Below are 19,735 nucleotides of genomic sequence, written 5' to 3'. Positions count from 1 at the left end.
TGTGGGTTTGTAGCTCTCTGTGCCACCCCCCGCCGCTCCGTGCCCCGGAGCTGTGATGCTGTGATGCACGCAGAAGGGGTGTCCGAGCCTCAGCAGTCCTCACCTAGACCCCTCCGTGCCAGCCCCTGGGTGTGCTTTGGATTGGTGACCCCCAGAGAAAAGCCACTGCCTTCCCGCTGCTGCCACATCCCAGGACGCTTGCCCAGCCAGGCTGGTCTTCTGGGAGCACCCAGGATGGTTTTGGAGAGGACCTCTGAGCCAGCCTAGGCTGAGAGGAGAGGTAAAGGGGTCAGTGTATCAGTGGGAGCTTGTTTCTGTCTGCCGCCATTCAGGAACAGAAAAGCCAGTGTGCAGACAGCGTGATGCCAAACTGATGCTGAGGACAGCCCTGCCGCTGGAACAGAGCCATCTCCTCCATCACTCAGTGCTACCACCACTTTCCAGGCAAACTCAGCTCCCTCAAACTGCAGGCAACTCTGCAGTCAGTAGCACAGGGGACCAGTCCTCTGATTTGGACATAAAACACGATCGGTTCTTAGCTTATCATGTTACTTCATTAGATAATGACCTACTTCATCTTGGGAACGCACAGAGCGGCAAGTAACCTTTGGGTGTGAGTACGTTGGATCAGGGATGGGCTTGCTGGGGTGCTTGTGCAGCCACACTACACCGCAGGGAGCTGCATTAACAACAGCCCAGTCTCTGCTCTGAGTGTCCTGGGTTTTACAGCACATCCAACAGCGCTGGTCAATGCCACAGGCCACCAGCAAGTTGCACGCTCAGAACTAAGAATTTACAGGACCAAAAAAGTACATCTCTGCTTTTCCTGTCCACTGCCTTAGCATTCACGTGAGGTTTGTTACCAGCACCACAGACACTCTTCTTGCCACACGTGTAGACTGATAAACGCTCAGCAGAGAGCCTGCATGTGTGCACCAGTGTGGTGGACAAGGGTTCAGTAAGATTTCGAAGGCAGTTTGGGAAAGGCGCTGTTACAAGAAGCGTATGAAGAAAAAGAGGCAACCACTCATTTCATGAACGTGGGGACATAACATGAACAGACTTTTGTAGGGTATGCCAGAGGCCAGAACTACAGAATGTCATTTTCTGTAGCGCTCAGCACCTCTCCTTGAGGCTGAAGCACTGAAATCCCCCACAAACCTCAGAGGTCTCCAGAAGGTCCATCTGTGAGCAGCCAGGGTTTGAACGCTAAGGCACGGGGCCATCTGGAATAGAGGGCCATTTCTAAGCCCCCCTTTCAATGCAGCCTGCCAGCTCCTTTCAGGATCAGTTAAACACTCTGCTTCCTGAACACTCAGATTTTGTCCACTGCCCTCCAGTGCCCCTTGTTATTCCTGGTCCCATCTCTACTCATCCATGTCAAAACAGAGACCCTCCGTTCATCTGCTCACGACAGCAGTGGGACATGCATCCTGTAGTCACAACACAGCCTTCCTCCGCCAAGTAAGACGGGAACCCATCCAACGCCACCCCAAAGCGTCTGGTTCCTTGTGTGCTCAGAGATTTCAGAGGCAGAGGGCTACACCACTAACACCTACCACACCCTTCAACAACTAAACACAACCGTCAGGCGGTCTGGGGTCACGGAATCCAAACCAGTGCTCCTCATGCGTCCAGTGTCGGCTTCGAAGGGTACTACAATCGGCCTTTTTTCTCACTGACAAATTTCCCTCGCTCCTCAGCTGAATTGAGCCCTTAAGCCCTTCAGCATGTCCTTCCTTACACAGACTGGCTTACCTTGCAGTAACAGGCTCTCAGGAGTCACGGATTAATGTGTCCCAGGTAAGGGTCTGGTTTTTACCTGTAAAAAAAAAGAGATACCTTGTTCATGCGAGTGGACAGTGAGGATATTTAACACTGCGCCTTGTCCACGTGCCTTGGGCCAGCGTGCAGACAGCCCAGAGAAGCAGAGCAATGACAGGACCAAAATCGCAGCCTCCCCAGATCAACAGACACGCTCAGCCAAACTGAAGGACGCTGGCTCCCAATGCAAGGCAGACTGCTGCTCCCGACAGACAAAGTACAAGAAAAAGTACAAACTTCTTCAAGAAATGAGAGAGGGAGGGAAATAAGAGGAACCAGAAAATGCCCTGGGCTAAGAATTTATGGACTATCAACATGAGGTGAATATTCACAGCTATATTATTTATAAATAACCCTTGCAGGCAGGACTTATAATGGGAATGCAGATTCATCTTAATGGTATAGCTCCAACTGGGGGAGTTTAAATACTGCTCTGGCATCCACTGCTGCATGCCCAGCCATGCCATTCTCCCGGCAGCTTGCTTCATCGGTGCATATTACGCTTGGCGTAGGAGGCTCCATTTCCCTGAAGCCTTATGGTTAAGGGAGATATTGGCAGGATGCCTTGGTACGCTCCTGGCCCACGTCCAGCTGTGGCTGTTGGTCCTTCAGGGCTGATCCACTGCTTGGGTTCCTTGGTTGCTTGTGGCTATCATCTGTGTACACACAGTGATGGGGCTCTAAAGCATTTGATTTATTCTCCTTTTCTCCACTAGATCTGTAGCCAGAGTCTCTTTTGTATTGTGCTCTCTGCTTGATCCAAGCATATCCTGAGCAGGGGAGAGTGGCTACAGCACTGGCTTTGATTGCTGCTTAGGGTTAAGATCCCACATCTCTGTCAGCTCTGGCTCCATCCCTGCTGGTGATGTATATGTATACGCCCAGCTCTTTTCTTTTTTTTTTCTCTCTCTCTCTCTTTTTTAAGCTCTCAGTGCATCTCTCACTGGGTGGTGCCTGAAGCACACATTCAGTGGAGCAGCACGAACATATGGGGCACCCATTTGCTTATTCATTTCTCCTGGCAGCAGCATACAAAATGGACATAGGACTTGCTTCCTCCCTCAGCTGAGCCCTCCTTGTCAACTGAATCAAACTCAGCACTATCCCTATTAGGGAGCATTATTATTCTACATTCCTACTCCTGGGATACCTTTTTTTTTTGCCTTTGAGGTGTTTTCATGTGAGGATGGGATCTCTTGTTCTCAGATGCTTTCCCTCCCCTTCTCTACCCAAGCTCTATGGTACCTCCTGATTGTCATAACTGTATCATTTATTAGATCTTAGCTTTCTTCTTCACAAGAAACAGCTTAGTTCTTGGCAGTATCCCATATCTGGCCCCTGAGGGACCTTTTTGTTTCCAAGGATGCTGAGGTTTCCTCCAGAACATCCAAAGGTGCCCCATACCCTGGTCCATGCGGGTAAGTTGCATGGAGCACAGATGTTCCCCTAACTCACACTGTGGAAGATGGCAAGAGGACTCCCCACGACCATCGTGTAGAGCTATTTTTACGTTTACCATTACACCCTAAAAGGCAATACCACCAGTGCTTAGCACTTACTGAGAACTTCAAAGCACAGCTAAACTCACAGGGATGGGCAGGACTTTTGCTCAGGCAGCCACCACCAGTGTGTATGGCAGTATCTAAATACCTGAGAAAGGTTTGATTCTTCCAGAAAAGCTGAGATTGGAGAAACAGGTTTAGAGCCAAGCCTTCCTGCTCAGCTTCTGCAGCAGATTCACACATAGAGGCTGACAAAACTGTGAGGTTCTCTGGAACTAATTCTCTCTGGGCTCTAGCCAGCCTGGAAATGATACTGCTGTCACCTTCCAGTGGTAGGTGGAAACAAGACGGTCAGTCTGTAGGTTGACTAGCTCAACACTGCATCTCAGTCAGCTCTCTGGCTGTCCGCATCCCCCATCACAGCAGTGCTCGGTCAGACACAGCTTCTTCACCTTTGTAGGACAGTTTCTATTGAGCAATCAGCTGGCACCTCATGGGATTTACTTTCTGATTTCAAGACACTGATGGTCATAGTTCCAAGGGAGCCCATGTATCTGACTGACTGTGTTTTTCTTGTAGGACCTGGGACTGGAAGGAACATTCCTCAATGAAGTGCTCTACAAAAATGCAACTTTCCTCAACTTGGTGGATCCCATCTCCCATGACTTGCTGATGAGCCTCGCTAGAGATCTGCAGTGTCCCAAAAAGGTAAACTCTTCCCTCAGCTCAGTAGACATTTTGCAAAATAGCAGTGATGCAAAGAGAGCCATAATGGGGTGGCTGGAGCTGGGTGGTGCTCTGCAATCCTTCAGAGCCAGCTAGTGTATGCCCTTGGAGTGGTAGCATATAGATTGTTGTGCATATTTCTGTAGAAATTGGTTAAAACTACCTCAGAACATGAATGCACCTGAAGGAGGGAGCAGTTATGTGTGCAGAAATCAGGTTATTTGCTTTTTGTGCGTAGAGTAAACTTGATGACAGGGTAAAAACCAGATAAAAATACACGGGGTGGATGGTGATGCCCTGTTCAGTGGTATGCCCCGGAGGCTCAAAGCCGCTAACTTATGGGGCTACAGTGGGGAACAGAGATCTCTGCAGCCCTGGCCAGGCTGGTGGCTCTGCGGGAGTAGGACAAGAACCTCTCTCTTCCTGGGTCCTTTGCTGTACGTAACTTCCCTAGCCCAGCATTACATCCACCATATAACCCCCTGAATCTCTGAGTAAAGAATGGTGCTGTAGAAACACATTGCAACTCAGGGTTCAGGAAGCAAATGTGTTACGTGCGCAGTATTCCTGCACTGCTCCATTGCTTTCCTTCAGCGAACAAGGAGAGGGGAGACCAAGGCAGGCAAGGCTGCGTGCAGACAGACGTCACAGATACCACAGTCCCGCTGCAACACCAGCATCTACTGTTACCCTTTGCCACCACAAATACGTGGATTTGTACTACATCCGTTTGCTCATCAGGCTTGGCAAGTGTCATGTTTGCTTTATAAGGAGAGCAATGGAGTGAATTTCTTTATGCAAAGAGAGATATTAAGTACACACAGCTCAGAGCAAACAGCAGCACCCCAGGGAATACACTGAATGCCTGCTGTAGATTACTGGCATTTCTAACCTTGTTCTGCCATCTCCTGAGGCTCTCTGATAACAATTAACCAGTCAGGTCTCAACAGCCAAACTACATTTAGCTGAAGTTTAATCATCATCATTGGGCCACAATGCAGCCTGAAAAAATCCTCTTTTCAAGTGTAATTTTCGTGTAGATTTTATAAGCATCTAAAAAGGAAGGGGATGGGTCACAGCAGTAGTACCTCTTAACCATACTTCACTTGACCTCATCTCCAGCTGCTCTACCAAACCATCTCCAACCCCATACTTTGCAGTGCCCTTCCGGGGAGGCAGCACGAGGGCACATCACCCTACTCCAGTCCCCAGGCGCCTACAGATAACACACGACACTTTTTATATACCTGCGTATGCTCGCCCCTGCCATTTTCATGTCATATAGATGCACATACTTATCTGCAGTGACAGATGTGCCATTATCCAGATAAGATTTTCCCCGTTCCTAAGGAAGACGTTGAGCAGCTGAGCTGCCCCTCAAAGCCAATGGGAGTTTAATTAAAGGGTTGGACAGACTCAGCACCCACACCCTACCCAGCATAAAGGGTTGGACAGACTCAGCACCCTACAGCACCAACACCCTACCCAGCGCAAACACTGGCAGACCACGTCCCCTCTCTGACCCTGGCTGAGCATCTGGTGGATGTAACTGCATTACAGGCAGGCAGGCCGAGTGCAATTCCCACTGTCAGTGGAAATTAAGTCAGTGAAGACATGGGAAGGAACAGGAGGGTAATTCTCAGTTGCGAGCCACCAAACGCTTGCAGAGCATTGTGCCAGCTTCTGTGCTGAAGCCTGGTGTGCACGTGCACCCACTTGGAAAGGTTTGCTGTTGTCGGGGACAGCAGAGTGCCAGTTGCAGCCTTGCCAGCACAGTAGTAGTGTAGAACAAGGCACCTAACCCAGTGGCATGGGCCAGTCCCCGTGGGGTTCCTGGGGGAGCTGGGACAGCGATCAGGGGTGTTCTGCTGAGCACTGAGGCTGGATCCCTCTCCTTTTGGCACAGCAGGACAACCACATGCTGGCAGCGCATCCCTGGGGAGTGCAGCTGATTCAGCGGCTGCTTAGGAGAGTCACAGTGCAGCTGTTGGCCCACAGTACAGCACTTTACCCGCTTGCAATGAAGAATAAATTAGCATATTCCCTGACAGCTTTACTCTATGTTTACCTATCAAATCCCTGAATGCACATGTTGCACCACGGCTGGAGGGCTGAGGAATGGGAATGCAGGTGTCTGCCAGAATTTGGAAAATATGATGGAGGGGGCAGAAATCCCAACCTTCAGCAGCTGCCATTTGCCCTTGTGCCTTACCAGCGGAAGAGAGGTGCTGTTCAAAGTCACGGCCGTAGAGAACATGTGCAAAAATAAACCTGGGAAAGTAGCAACCGTCTTGGTGCCATCTCTTCCTGGAGATGCCGTTCCCTCCAACAGCTGGAGGGAACTGTTGGCATTGGGAAGCTTCCAGACTCAAATCTCCAGGAGCAGAATGGACTGCAAGGAAGTAGGAGTATGGGGAACTCACTGGTTCCCTATCCTGGCAGTTCCCAGCTGAAGCATGGGAGGGAACAGAGTCAGGGTGCTGCTGAAGGAGCAGGGATGTCCCAGGGCACATCTCTCCCAACAAGAAGCACACCTGGGGGATGGGGAAAGGGTGCTGACTGCTGTTCTGCCCACATGAGTGGAACAAACGGTCAGTCCAAAGACAGTCCGCAGGTTGGGAGGCAAGGTGATTGATAGAAATTTAGCATAGTCCTGTAACACTAGGAGGTGGCATCTCTTCTGCCCAGCTGGGCATGGGTGATGCTGAGGATACAGCAGTGAGGAGCTGACACCCATGCTGTCACCATATTGCGTTTTTTTTAAAAGAAGAGATCTTTTGAAGAAAAGGGTATAAGGGGTCTCTGCACAGAGCCCTTCTTGTGTTCTCAGCCTCACCCCACCTTGCTGGGTGTTGCCTGGCCTAGAGCAGAACCCCCTGCTGCAGCTCTAGAAAATAACCCCCTCTTCTGAACTCCACTTGCTCCTTGGTCAGCTGTGAATTTGTAGCCCCATTCTGGGCAGAAACATGCAGGCTGGGCTGGGGTCCCTCCTGGCAGTGAAGAGCTCCTACTCCTCCTCCTCCACCCCAGGAGGAGATGGCATGTGGTACAGAGGCATCTCAGGCCTTCTCACGATTCCTCTTTCATCCTCTTCTCTTCATCTCCTCCTCTGTATACATTCCTCTGCTCCTCTACTACCCACCTCTGTTCCTTTCCCATCCTCCTCTGTCCTCCCCTTGTTCTGCCGTGGTGCACACAGAGGCTAAGCTGTCTCTTTGCTTTCAGGAATATGACCCCTGGAAGTCCTCGGACAGGATCTGCAGGCAGCTGATTTACCACCTAACTCCCCACTCGAAATGGCACCGGCACGGCTTGCCCCGGAGAAAGTCCCAAGTGTGGTAAGCAGCCTGGCAGGGACAGCGTGGATAGGCATGGAGGGGAATCTGCCAGGGGTCCTGCTGGACCCAAGCACCATCCCAGTCTGCCACAACTGCCCTTCTCAGAGAAAGGCAGGGCTGAAAACCTGCATGACAGCCTCTGCTCAGTTTCTTACAAAATCTCAGCCAGATGGCACAGGGTCAGTGCCAACACCCCTCTCCCCAGTCTGGTTTAGTATTTACTCCTTTTCATGTAGCCTTACAGTGCCTCAGCCTCTCCCGAGTGCACTGAATCAATCCCACTGAAACAGTGATTGCACAGTGCAGACCTCCCCGGCAGGGCTTAGGGTGTTTGTTTGGCCCTAGGAGCATGGCCAGAGCTGGCAGCCTTGCCCATACACACCCCCATGTGCTGAGCTGAGCCGGCCCCCAGCTCTGCACCCCACTTTGTCCTTGCCTATCCCAGTAAAACTTCCCTTCCTGCAGGGAGCTGCTCCCATTATGAGCCACTACCACGAGCTGATCACCCCATCGAGTAGGAACCACTCGGGATGGCTGGCAGAGAGGTGACCAACCTTACCTCCCACTTCCCTGCCGGAACCAGGAGAGGGATCAGAGGTGATGCAGAGCCTCGCGCAGAGGGAACCTGACTCAAGGCACGTTGGCCACAGGCAGCTGCCAGATGGCAGCTGCTTTCCACTACTACAGACATGTTCAGACACCCACACTTGTCCTGTCCTTGACACTTGCTGGCTCTTCTAACCAGATAAAAGAACAATCCCTCCTTCTTATAAATCCACCCCTTCTCTCCTTGTCTTCTTCAAGCAAAGCCTGCTCCTGTGACACAGATCACCAGTGCTGAAGACAGAGAAGTGGCTAAGAGGAGCTCATGTCAGTCCCATTAGCTTCACAGAAATAAATGCAGGATTGGGTAAAAAGAAATGCAAAACTGGCAGCACTGAGAGTGGCCTTGAGCTTTCCTGAGACTCTCGGAGTCTTTGATGCATGTGTCAGCAACTTAAAATCTCTAATGGGAATTGACATTTCCACCATACCTTTCATTCTGATTCCAAGGCAGGTCCCCACTGCATCTTAAGGAATAAAATCCCTAATACCATGATTTCAAGTCATCTGCCTCTCATACCTGTAGCCCATTTGGCACTGAATCTGAGCCCTCTGTGACTTTCAGTGTGCTCATCCCCAGCTCCCCACAGGGCAGGACTGTTTGTGCCAGTTTGCACGTGGGAACCACAGCACAGAACAAGACCAAGGGACCAGAGCTGAGCGAGTCCTTTTCCACACCCACTCACAGGTAGATGACATCTTTGTTATGGGATCATGCAGAGCGCTGGAGATGCAGGATGCAGACAGCAGGTCTGACCTTATCCCTGTCCCCTCCCAAGACAGAGAGGGGAGGCTTAAAGACAAGTGCTGGAGACAGGGAGAGCTCTACAGAGGGTGGCTGTCTCCATTCCTTTCCAAGCTCTCTTTTGCTGAAACCCAGCTTCATTCTGGTTTTCCAAGTGAGAAATCCCTCCCTGACGCTACCTAAAACGCTCTGCCCCCACACTCCCATCTGCAGGCAGAACAAATCTCTTCTCCAGCTGGAGAGTCAAACTGGAGGTGTTTCCTCTGGTTGCACAGCGCGGGGAGAGCAGAGACCGCCTGCTGCAAACTCATCCCTTCTAACAACACAGAGGGCAGGTCAATTTGGGATTGAGCCCAAATCCCACACAGAGGGGTGAGGCCCAAAGTACTGGCCAGGTACAGAGCATCTGTGAGTACAAGCAGGGAGAGGGCAGCAAGGCAGTGTGTGGTGGAGGGAAATAGAGGTGTAAAATGGGTGGCCTTGCTTGGCAGCCAGGCTGCAAGGTATTACATAAGGCACAGAATACTTCTGATTAAATATTAAACAGCAGAGCTTCCTTTTTTAAGACAAGAAGAACTAGTTTACAGTTTGCGGGAAAAGGCGCCTGCAGAATTGGCATCCAAGGCTGCTGCAAGAAGATGGATGTTGCCAGTAGCAGGAAGGCAAGAATTAGCTGCTTCATTTGGAGATACCAGGGCCTAATTTTGTCCAGCCAGGCTGTTTTTACCTGATATGAGTTCCCCACTTCCCTCTGTCTGCAAGTGGGGGTATTTTACTATAATCTCTGTCTCTGAGCCCGTGCCCTTGGCTTGCACCCTTCCTGCCTTCAAGGTCCATAAAAAACATGGGTGTGGCACCTTTGAAAGCATTTCAAAAATCCAGTGGGGATTTGGGACAACAGGGAAGAATCAGTGCATGGAGACCACATTCAGGAACGGAATTCTCCTCTTGCTTTTGAAGTCTCCTGGGCTTTGGCTTCTTGCTCTCACAGAGCTGATGCAGGACCCCCTTGTTCTCTTCTGAAATGCGATTTCTGCTTTCTGGCAGCAGTCAGATGGGTCCAGGAGATAATTAACAAGCCCAGCCATATGGAGAGCTTAGAGCATCTAAGCTTTGCCAGGTTTTAATTATGTTTGGGCTGTTACGGAGATATGGTATGGGAGATGGGACCTGCAATACCGGAGCTGGATCAGGTGTCCCTCCCCACCACCAAATAGCAGACCAGCAGGTCACAAACTAACGGTAGTTACCTCCCCATCTACTCCCAGCGGGACCCACAACACTGAGCAAGTACAAACCTGAGCCACCCATGAACTCACACAGCAGAAAGGGTAGGACACACTTTGTCAAGCACTCCTTGATGATACAAGCAATGCCAGGACATCTGGAACTGCACATCCATGAAGAACCAATCATGCTTCTACCAAGAAGGAATAGTCTTATGCTGTAGCACCCAATGAGATACTCAATATTCACAAATAGACTGTCAGCAAAGCATCAAATGCAAGAGCCTCCCAGATAGGCACAGATGTTCCTCTAGACCTCGCTTAACCTCAGACCTGCTCCCCACTAAAGCCAGAGGTCCCATCTGCTTCCACACTACCTTAAACACTGCTGTGTTCAACCCAGGGCTAGGACTGCAGCTGAAGTGCAGTGTGCCTTGCACAGGACACAGTGGGCTGCTGTTTATCCTGTTCGGCCACTCCTCTGAAGAGCTACGACAGAAACGACTGTCAAGTGGCACCTGGCCCTGGGGCTGGCAGAGAAGTCAGGTCACATCTATCATCAGCTGAATGCCCCAGGCCAGAAGCAGAGTCCATACAGAGACATGGAAGGAGAAAGCTTATTGCAGCACAGTGGACTCAGTGCAACAGCAGCTGAAGCACGGGGGAGAAATTCAGCCCAGATGGCCCAAGTGCCACCATCTGTGTCTGGCTTCTCTGCTTGATTAAACTGTCAAAGGTGATTCTGGGAGGCGGTTTGCCCTCTGCATCCATGCTAGTGGCTGTCTGCCTTGTAAACTGTCAGTGTCAGCTGACAGCTACCCAGAGAGACTATTTCAGCTGCCCAGGTGACACTCGCACAGGTTGGCCACAATGAAACCACAGGGTTCAATTCTCCTTTCCTGCAAAATCCTGTCTCAGGTCTGCAGCTTCCAGTCAACAGCCTGCCACCCCACCTCGTAGCTGACCCAGTGGGGTTGGCAGCCCCACCGAACAGGGAAGTCATGCTCCTGGGGGATTTACTGAGGGTTTTGAAATTAAAAACTCAAAAGCTGGAGGATAAGATTTCCATAGCAGGGACCAGCATGACTTCACTGCACAACTGTCAGTCCCTTATATCCTAACAGGGATTCAGCTTTAGCACCATTTTACAGTTGTATAGATCACTCACACTTAATGAGCAGAATACATTCTGGAGAGCTGTATAACTCCAGCTTTGCTTTCTCATTAAGTTGATGTTTATAGTGTAAGGAGTAATGGATTAAGAAACGCTCCTTTCTGCAGACATAAGATTTTAGGATATCAACACCTCTTCTGTGCTATTTTGACAGATGCAGAATTTTTTTATATTATTTCTTGGTTTCAGAAGTCTTGACGTTTTTTTAACTCAGCAGTGCAGAAGAACTATGTGTTCTAGTGCTAGTCCCACTATCTGCATCCCTGAATCTAGGGGTGTATTACTTTCTGAGGGTAAAGCTGCACTGGACTGCAACTCAGAGTGAAGAGGAAGAAGGGTACCAGGTGAAGGCAACGTTTGTCTGGAGAGCTAGATCACAGTGTAGTACTGCAATCAATAAGCTGTGGATTACAACTGAGCTGTCTTGGCAAAGCCATGCCAGGGATCCTTATGTGTTTTCCACTTCCCTTGTCCCCAGAGCTGGCCACTTAAGTGTAACTACTTCCTTTCTTGAGTGCAGAGGATCAAACCTGAATCCACAGAACATGCAGGCAGCAAACACAGAGTGATCATTACAAGCAGGGTGTTCCTGGCACGGAAGAAAACCCCAGATATTTCAGTGACTGGTCCTGGAAGAGCAAAGGCAGCTGTGTGCATGGAGTTAACTCCCAAACTGTATGCATCTAGGCTTTCCTTTTCACAAGTCTCACCACACTTTTACTTTGCTCATCTGAGGGAATTTCATTTTGAAACATCTTGGCTAATCCAAAGCTTGGTGGAGAAAAGAGTATCCCTTCTGGGCTCACTGCTGTTTCTCAGATATCGATGTGCATTGCTCAGACATTGCGACATTAGATGCACTTTTAAAATGCAGTGAAAGCACTTGCGTCTAGAAAACTGCACGGAAACAGCTCTAAAGGGCTTTGGATCTTTGGTGGGTTTTTTTTTTTTCCCCTCCTTGAAAACATCACTCAGGGCTGCAGATGACAGCTCTGGCAGATTAGATCCTAGCCTTCACATGGCATGAGGTGAATATTAACGAGAGCTTCATCTCACCCTTATGAAACAGGGTAAATAGTTTTTTTTTCTTTAGAGATAGGAAGCCAGGCTAGAGAATATCAGTCAGTTAACTAAAGCCACCTGGTCATAGGCATATGGGAGTACAGGAGCTGCCCCACACAATGTTTTAAAGAAGCTGCTGCTCACAGAAATGTCAGCTGGACAGACACGAGATGGTAAGTTGTGGAGAGAGGCAGGAACTGTCCCCTCCCCCCATCTTACAGTGCTGAGAGACCCAAACACTACCCATGATTGGGGTTCCCAGCAGCATCAAGAGTCAGGTACATCTGCAAAGGCTGTTGGAGATGGTCAAAGATGGAGATGGTCGTCCAGCAGCTTGACACTGCCCTGTCACAAATCAGGAGTCCAAGACTGACAGGCAGGAGAAGCAGGACACTTTGACAGAGAGAGAGACTGTGAAATAGTAGAGGCTGAGTGGCAGATGGTAGCTAAAAGGAATCAGCAGAGAACTTGTGCCTTTGTGACTCTTACACAGTTGAAGGTCTGACAAGGATACAGACTGATACCTGACATTTACAGTGAGAAAGTAGTATTATTCCCTGCTTTGCTAGGATACACCTAAATAAAGAAAGGGAAACAGCCAGAGGTCTTGGATGGATCAAGTGGCAACAGGAAGACCAAGGATTCACAGCTCTCTTGAATATACCTTCAAGGACAGAGTGAAGAGGCCAGCAGAGCTAGGAGGAGGAGAGGCACCCAGCTCCATCACTGCCTACAGATACCCATGTCCCATCCCAGTTGCAGAGAGAGGGTGGTAGAAGAAAAGCCACCTTGGCACTCCCTTCTGTCCACAGTGAGGGATCTCCCCACAGTTGATCAAAAGAGCTTGGGTACAAGGATGGAGATGTGACTAAGGGACTTCTCATGGAAGTGGCCTGTTTGTGCACTGCCCCCATCTTCACAGAGGTACCGGGCCCAGCCTCAGAACAGCTTGGGCTGCATTAGTCCAGGTCAGTGCTTTTGAGGCTTCTCTTTCCTGCGTTGTGTCTCACTGGAGGCAGCTAAAGCCAGCCCAGCACAGCAGCACCTGTGCCACAGGGCAGCAGAGCAAGCAGATTATGCTAAGCGTGTGATTAAAAAGCCCAGAGTCCATCCCCTAAATCACTGCTCAAAGCAGAGAAGCCATCCAAACATGCCTGTCACTAGGGTCTATGCAAGGAAGAGCAGCCAAGAGATACCTGACTCATGGCTAATTAGCCACTACTGGCAGTGCCTGTTAATGAAGGAGGGGATGCACAGTGATGGGAGTCTCTGGCATCAGGAAAATTTTGCATTTGGAAGCAAATTAAATGTAAAAATAAAAGGGAGAGGGGGAGAAAGCTGGTAATTCCCCAGAGAGACAGGCAGGGAGTAGTAGGCATCCCTCATTACTGAAATCCTATTACTGTCTCCCCCTAGCCTCTCTCTGTAGCATGGAGACAAGGAAATGAGTCTGGGACTCCAGGAACCTGAACATTCTTGGGCTGAACTAGCTCCTCCAAACACCACAAAGCTAATCAGAGGTCAGGCACTGCTGTGGCTGAAGCGAGTCCCATCTTAGCAACAATCAGGAACCATTACACCCCTTCCCTGCTGCCACCAAAGAATTTTGCTGATGAGCAAGAAACTGAAGGGATTCAGTGCTAATAAAAAAGTGTGCTGAGCCCTCAGCTTCATGGACTCAAAGAAGCACTTGGAAGAGAGCCTGAGGGTTAGGCCCCTTGGGATAGGTCCTGGAGACAAAACCCTAGCAATTAATTTCAGGTCTTCTAATTGTTTCATCTCAAGACAGCTCGGAATTTGCTTATGTTAGTAGAGTTCCCAGGAGGCAGGAATAGTGACTGAGCCATATGTGGGGAGAGGAAGACTTTTATCCCAGAAAAAAAGCCAAAGGAGGCACAAGAGGGTTTCATGCCTTTTCTGGCCCACATTTCTCATTGATAGAAAGCCTTCTTCCAAGACCTGCAGGTCCCTCAGACCCCTACGCTGTCTGAACTGGTCCTGGGTGGACTTCAGAAGCCAGGCTCACGGTGCAGCCTGTGGACTGCTGGCTAATGCCTGCTGGAGTAGAGTTGGTACCTAGCGAAGGGATAAGTGGGAGAAAGGCCAGACCCCAAGAAGGGAGTTGTCAATGATGCAAGAACAACTTGTTTCACATGAGAAGCAAGGAGATGTACCCAGAAGAGCTGTCATCCCTCAGAAGGGCTGGACTAGGGTTACAGGCACCTAGAGAGCATGGGGGAGCAGGCAGGCAGGCACCGTTCTTCACAGGATGCTGCATCTAGCTCCAGGTAGGCAGTGGGGGACAGGCTGCCCATTGCCCTTCTTGCTCAAAGTTTCATGGAATTTCTCACTTGCAGCCATTTCTCCAGCATGTGAGGGAGTGGGGGTTTGTTTGCTCTCTAAGCTTGCTACAGATAGAGTCTGCTTCCCTGCATCCAGGAGCCAGATCCTTGTTAGATGCAAATCCCCACAATTCTCAATCTGCACACAGCACCAGTTGCCGTAGCATTAGGTTAATCCAGCCTCCAGTCCTCTGCCACAAGTCCCATGGGCATCAAGAGCCACGTCGCTAAGTAGCTGTTTTGTCTCACACAAAGGAAAAAAAAAAAAAGCTGCTGCAGCTGAAGCAATCTTTAAGCCTATTTTACTTGCAGAAATTAGGGGATAATAGATGGCCCATTTCCCTGGAAATATATCTGGCATTTTCTCAGCTGCTGCACAAGTGTCCGAGAGCTTGATGTCCTGTGTATTGTGCCTCCCCCCAAGAAAAATACAGCTTAGCAGAGCTCAAAAAATTCCCCAAACCCCCAAATCTCAGACATTTCAGAGTAAAGCATCTACCCACGTCTCTCTGTCCCTTTTCTGACAAAGATACATTTACCTCTAGAGCGACAGAAGAGAAGGAGTGGGCAGCTACTCAGTGCCCTGCCCCAGAGGTGGTATTTAGCTGCACCTCTCGTAGCTGCACAGAAACACCAAGGAGTGAGGAGGAGAACTGCCAGGGTTCACCGCATGCATGGGGCATCAGATGCCATGCTTCAGCACTTACCAGAGAGCTGAGGGCCTGGCTGCAGCATTAGGGACTGTGTCCACCACGCGAGGCTTCTACAGACACATCCCTACGAGATGCATTTTTATAGGCAAGAGAACAGCTTAAACACAGGAGGAGCCCACAGTGCTGAGACAGGAGGCCCAGAGTTACCCTGGCAGGTACAGCAATGAGGGCAAAAGGAAGCAGCAAAAACACAGGAAAGGAAAGAAAAACAAGCCAGCAAAGGACAGAGGGAGGGCTCTGGCACAGGACAGGAGGGTTTAAGCACATTCAGCCAGGAGCAGTCCAGTCTGGAGAATCAGTTATGGGAAGATAATGTGTCTGCTTGATTAAAGCCTCCTTAGGGTATTGGCTTGTGGCTGGGGAGAGCAGCAGAAGGTACCTGCTCCGGTCAGAACACGGACCGTGACTTATTACTGCAGTCCCTGCATTGCAGGCAACAGGAGGGGAGGCTTCACGGGCAGAGACAGACAAGCACGTTGCATTTGTTCTTCTGACATCTCCCCTCAATCACTGGCTGCACTCAGAGCCAAGTTACGCAAAAGGGCACCCCAAGAGCCATTAAAACTTACCCCTCGTTAAGAAAGCTGCTGTTGCAGACCCAGCAGGAAAAACGGCACCTGAATGGTGAGGCCCACAGCGGGAGCGGTGCCGGCTCAGACATGCCCTCCAGTGGTCCCCACTCCAGCCTGGTTCCCATCCCAAACTGGGACCTCTAAGGCTTGTAGCTTTACAAGAGGAAGGTCAGGGGAGGCTTTGCACAGACTCCGACAAGGCTTGGGGCTGGGGGAGGCATCTGTAGGTTTCTGTCTCCTTTCTGTGCCTCCTCCCCAGGATCTGCCATGGGTTGACAGCACCAGGGAAGAGACTTTCTAGGAGCCACAGGCTGCGCTTACACAAAACAGGCACTGAAGTAATTACAGGCTTGCTTCTGTGCTTGCTTATCCTGTATCCCCTCACACCCCCAGCAAAGCCTTACTCTGAACCCACTTGTCTCATCTCTTGTACCAGTCGCTGCTGGATTTAAGGGACTGTTTCCCCTGGGCAGTCAGGTTTATGCTCAAGATTCATTTCTCCCCACTTAATCTGACCAATATGAACACACACCTCCACTTTGCATGTGATGCTTTGTTTTGCTGGAACAGCAAGTACTCTGTATCAAACGCCCAGATAAACATCTAGCACAGCTGAAGGGATAATAGTTGCACCAGGGGAGACCTGAGACTCTTCCAGCTTTGAGGTCAGTCCCCAGACAATTTTATACACGTTAAACCCTCTTTTGCAGTAGACTGTGCTACACCACTGCCAGTGTTGGTGACAAACTACACAAAAAAACCCCACACATTGTTTTTCCAGAAGAGTTGAAGAAATACAGCTCCCAGGCAGCCTGGGCTGATATCAAGCATTCCTTGGATTACCAGGAAAAGGGAGGCTAGCCCAGTGCCAATCCAGACTGCAGCACACACAGTTCACAACTACTGCTATTGCAGCAGCTGAGAGAACTGCACCACTGCTACAAACAACGTGGTTGATTAATTCAACCTGTCTCTGGGGCCCTGATATTGGAGAGATATCAAGTACAGTCTTCAAGTGAAGGCCCTTTGGAGAACTCACGTGTGTTTTCAGACCAGTTACAATTCACCACTACATCAGTCTCTGCTGTATGACAGTACAGACAGGCACTGCTCCCCTTGCCCCTCCTACGATCTTCTGAGGAATAGTCTGGGTTATGAGAGTGTAAACATTTAGTAAGTAATACATAATGCTCTTTTAAACCTTTAGGCCTGAATATAAATTATTCCATATTGTTATTTCTTCTCTACCACGAGAGCTCATCAGCTCAAATGCACGCTTGCAGATACAACCTCAGCCTTGCACAGTTAGTTCCCAAGGGAAGCACAAGGACGCACACAGAAGTAGCGTGAATGAAGTGCTGCTAAACCCAGAGCAGGGATTTGTGGGCTTGAGAACTGACAGGGCAGGCCATGAGGTCCCTCCACCTCATGCTTCTACAAGGAAGCACAGCTACAAGTTCGCCAGTGTTGAATGTGTTCACAAAGGGCTGTTGCCTGCGCTGATGTACACTTGTGTTATCACATGCTCACAGGGGATTATTAAGGGCTGAGGTTTCCAGGATGCCATGAACTGCATATGTAAAGCAAAACTAGAGGCAGTGTCACATCCCCTCCACAACTGCAGAAGTGCCTGGCAACGCTAAGGCTTGTAGGGACGTTCTCACCTGCCACGGGAGCTCCTGCGGTGCTGCCGCCTCCTCCAAGGAAATTGCATGTCCCCATGTACCCATTGCTCTCAGGGACTGGCTGTGCCACAGGTGTGCAGGACACTACAGAGAGCCAGATAGGAAGAGTGGGGACCTTTGAATTGGTGGTTAATTCTTAACCCACCCTGCTCCTCCCAGTGTCAACAAGGCACTTGTAGACCCACTGAGCACACTAGTGGGGCTCCTACATCCTTAAAGCTAGATGTGTCTGAAAGGACTGCAAGACTAATATCATTTACACTAAGGGATTAGGTTCTCATATGTTACACCAACAGACATTTCTACTCAATCTTGCAGTGTATCCCCACTTGCTTCTATGGCCCCACAGCTCCCACTTCTCACAGCACTCTCACAAACCCATAGTCCGCCATAAAAGTCCACATCCCACTCCCTTTGCACACCCAACAGCCCCCTAGCACAGCTTTGCCTGCTGTACTGCTTGCCTACTGCCTCCTCACTCTACTTACCAGGCAGAAGCAAGAGAAATGGCTGAACCCATCTCTCTAGATTTCTTTTAGCACCCTTATACCCTCCCCACCTCCTCAGAGCTGCAGCAGATCCCAGATGATCAGCTGACCACAGAGACCCAAATAGGCAGCCACCGGTGCTGTTTACTGACTGAGTGCTGCTTGGGAAGGCTTTTAAAGGGACATGCAGTAAACCCACTCCTGGAGTGCACTTTGCCTATGGATTGTTTTCCTGATAAAATACCAATTTCTCAGCCTTTTAACACTGTTGTACTCTGCAGTAGCCCTGCAGCACAGTCTGTTGGCAGCAGACCTTGGCGTTCACCTGGAGAGGTGGCACACAAACAGCCCCCACACAGTGCAAACCAGTGCACTTGGAAAGTTTGCTTGCCTTGGTCATTTTTGTTTTCCCTGCAGGAGCGTCTGTACGTGCACATGCAGACAAACCCATTGAAATGTGCTAGCAGAAGACACTTTAGCATCCTGCGTTTAGCCAGTTCTGGCAAAGTTTATGTGTAAGTGCTGAGAATATATGGGGAAAGCCCCAGGACACAGTCTGCCCAGAGGCGTGGTGCAAACTTTGTGCTCGTTTCCCAGATGAACTCTATTAACCCTTTGCTTAATATTCTAACCCATGTTCTTCATGAGTTCTCCCCTGTTCCAAATGATCTGTCACTTGGGTGAGAGGTGGAGGAGAGTGGTCCCCTTGATGATCTCTCTCTCTCTACCCCTTTCCATCATTAGCCTGAAGACCAGCTTGCAGAAGAAGGTGAGCCAGGAGTCCATGGATTTGTCAGGGATCCCCCTGACCATGCGAGATGTCCACCGCATGGCCTACTACCTGCAGAACAACGGGGACCACCTCACCTCTGTGGACCTGAGCTTCACCGAGCTGAATGACGACATGGTGCGCCTCCTGCTGCCCTTCCTCTGGGCACTACCCAAGCTCACCCACCTTTCCCTCAATGGCAACCGACTGACACGGGCGACCATGAAGGAGCTGACTGACACCATGAAGGACATGAACAAGTTCCCTTGCCTGGCCTGGGTTGACCTTGGCAACAACGTGGATGTCTCCTCCATGCCGCAGCCATTGCTCGTGGGCCTGCGTAAGCGCCTCAGCCAGCAGACCACTCTGCCTACCATCTATGAGGCGCTCGACTGCGACTCAGAGATCTCCAGCGGGCACGAGGGCAGCCAGCCAGAGGACGAAGCAGCAGGAAGCACCCCGCCACGTGCTTTCTCTCAGCAGGGCTGCGAGAGGTGACTGGACAACAGGCTGTCACTGGCACACTGAAGCCGCCCCAAGGAGAAGTCTTGAGTACAAACATCAAGCAGAGGGCCAGCTTTACCGGCTTCCTTTGGCTCTTTTCTCTTGCCTTCCCTGACATCTCCCCCCCACTTGCTGTGAGACAAAAGCCTGTCGTCCCCCCACAACGTGCTCCGCTCCCTCCCCTCACTGCCAAACCCATCGCCCACGTTCCAGAGAGGAACCAGTGACTTACAGTGAACCTGGTCCCCAGGCAGGGTCTCACTGGAAGACGGGAAAAGACCTGTCGGAGTCAAGAATATCCTCCAGCAGCCATTGGGTTGAGGGAAAGGGTTGGGGGGGAACCTAAAACAGAAACAGGCTTGTAGTTTACTTCCTTTCTTCCTTTTCCTATGCACCTTGGAAACCTTGGGACCTGCAGCCTTGAGTGTGAAAGGAGGTACCCAAGAGCCTAGCTGTTGTGGA

At 50.3% G+C, this 19,735-nt stretch overlaps 1 protein-coding gene across 1 annotated transcript; it reads left to right on the top strand.

Annotated features, from left to right (window-relative positions):
- Positions 1 to 3,456: 3,456 nt before the first annotated feature.
- LRRC75B (leucine rich repeat containing 75B) lies at positions 3,457 to 19,398 on the top strand. Its single transcript, XM_010156037.1, has 4 exons — positions 3,457 to 3,483; positions 3,906 to 4,034; positions 7,278 to 7,390; positions 18,745 to 19,398. Exons 1-4 carry the CDS (start codon positions 3,457 to 3,459, stop codon positions 19,265 to 19,267), a joined length of 792 nt encoding a protein of 263 aa, XP_010154339.1. The 3' UTR covers positions 19,268 to 19,398.
- Positions 19,399 to 19,735: the final 337 nt, after the last annotated feature.

The sequence above is a fragment of the Eurypyga helias genome, unplaced genomic scaffold, assembly GCF_000690775.1.
Source record: "Eurypyga helias isolate BGI_N326 unplaced genomic scaffold, ASM69077v1 scaffold3127, whole genome shotgun sequence".
Lineage (NCBI taxonomy): Eukaryota > Metazoa > Chordata > Aves > Eurypygiformes > Eurypygidae > Eurypyga > Eurypyga helias.
This window is presented reverse-complemented; position numbering and strand designations above follow the sequence as displayed.

What these genes read in the sequence shown, in the direction of transcription:
- LRRC75B (XM_010156037.1), top strand. Translation starts at nt 3,457, where the DNA reads ATGGCAGTATCTAAATACCTGAGAAAG. An exon ending in TATCTAAATACCTGAGAAAG is followed by an intron (nt 3,484 to 3,905) that starts GTTTGATTCTTC and finishes TTTTTCTTGTAG; the next exon opens with GACCTGGGACTGGAAGGAAC. An exon ending in CGGAGAAAGTCCCAAGTGTG is followed by an intron (nt 7,391 to 18,744) that starts GTAAGCAGCCTG and finishes TTCCATCATTAG; the next exon opens with CCTGAAGACCAGCTTGCAGA.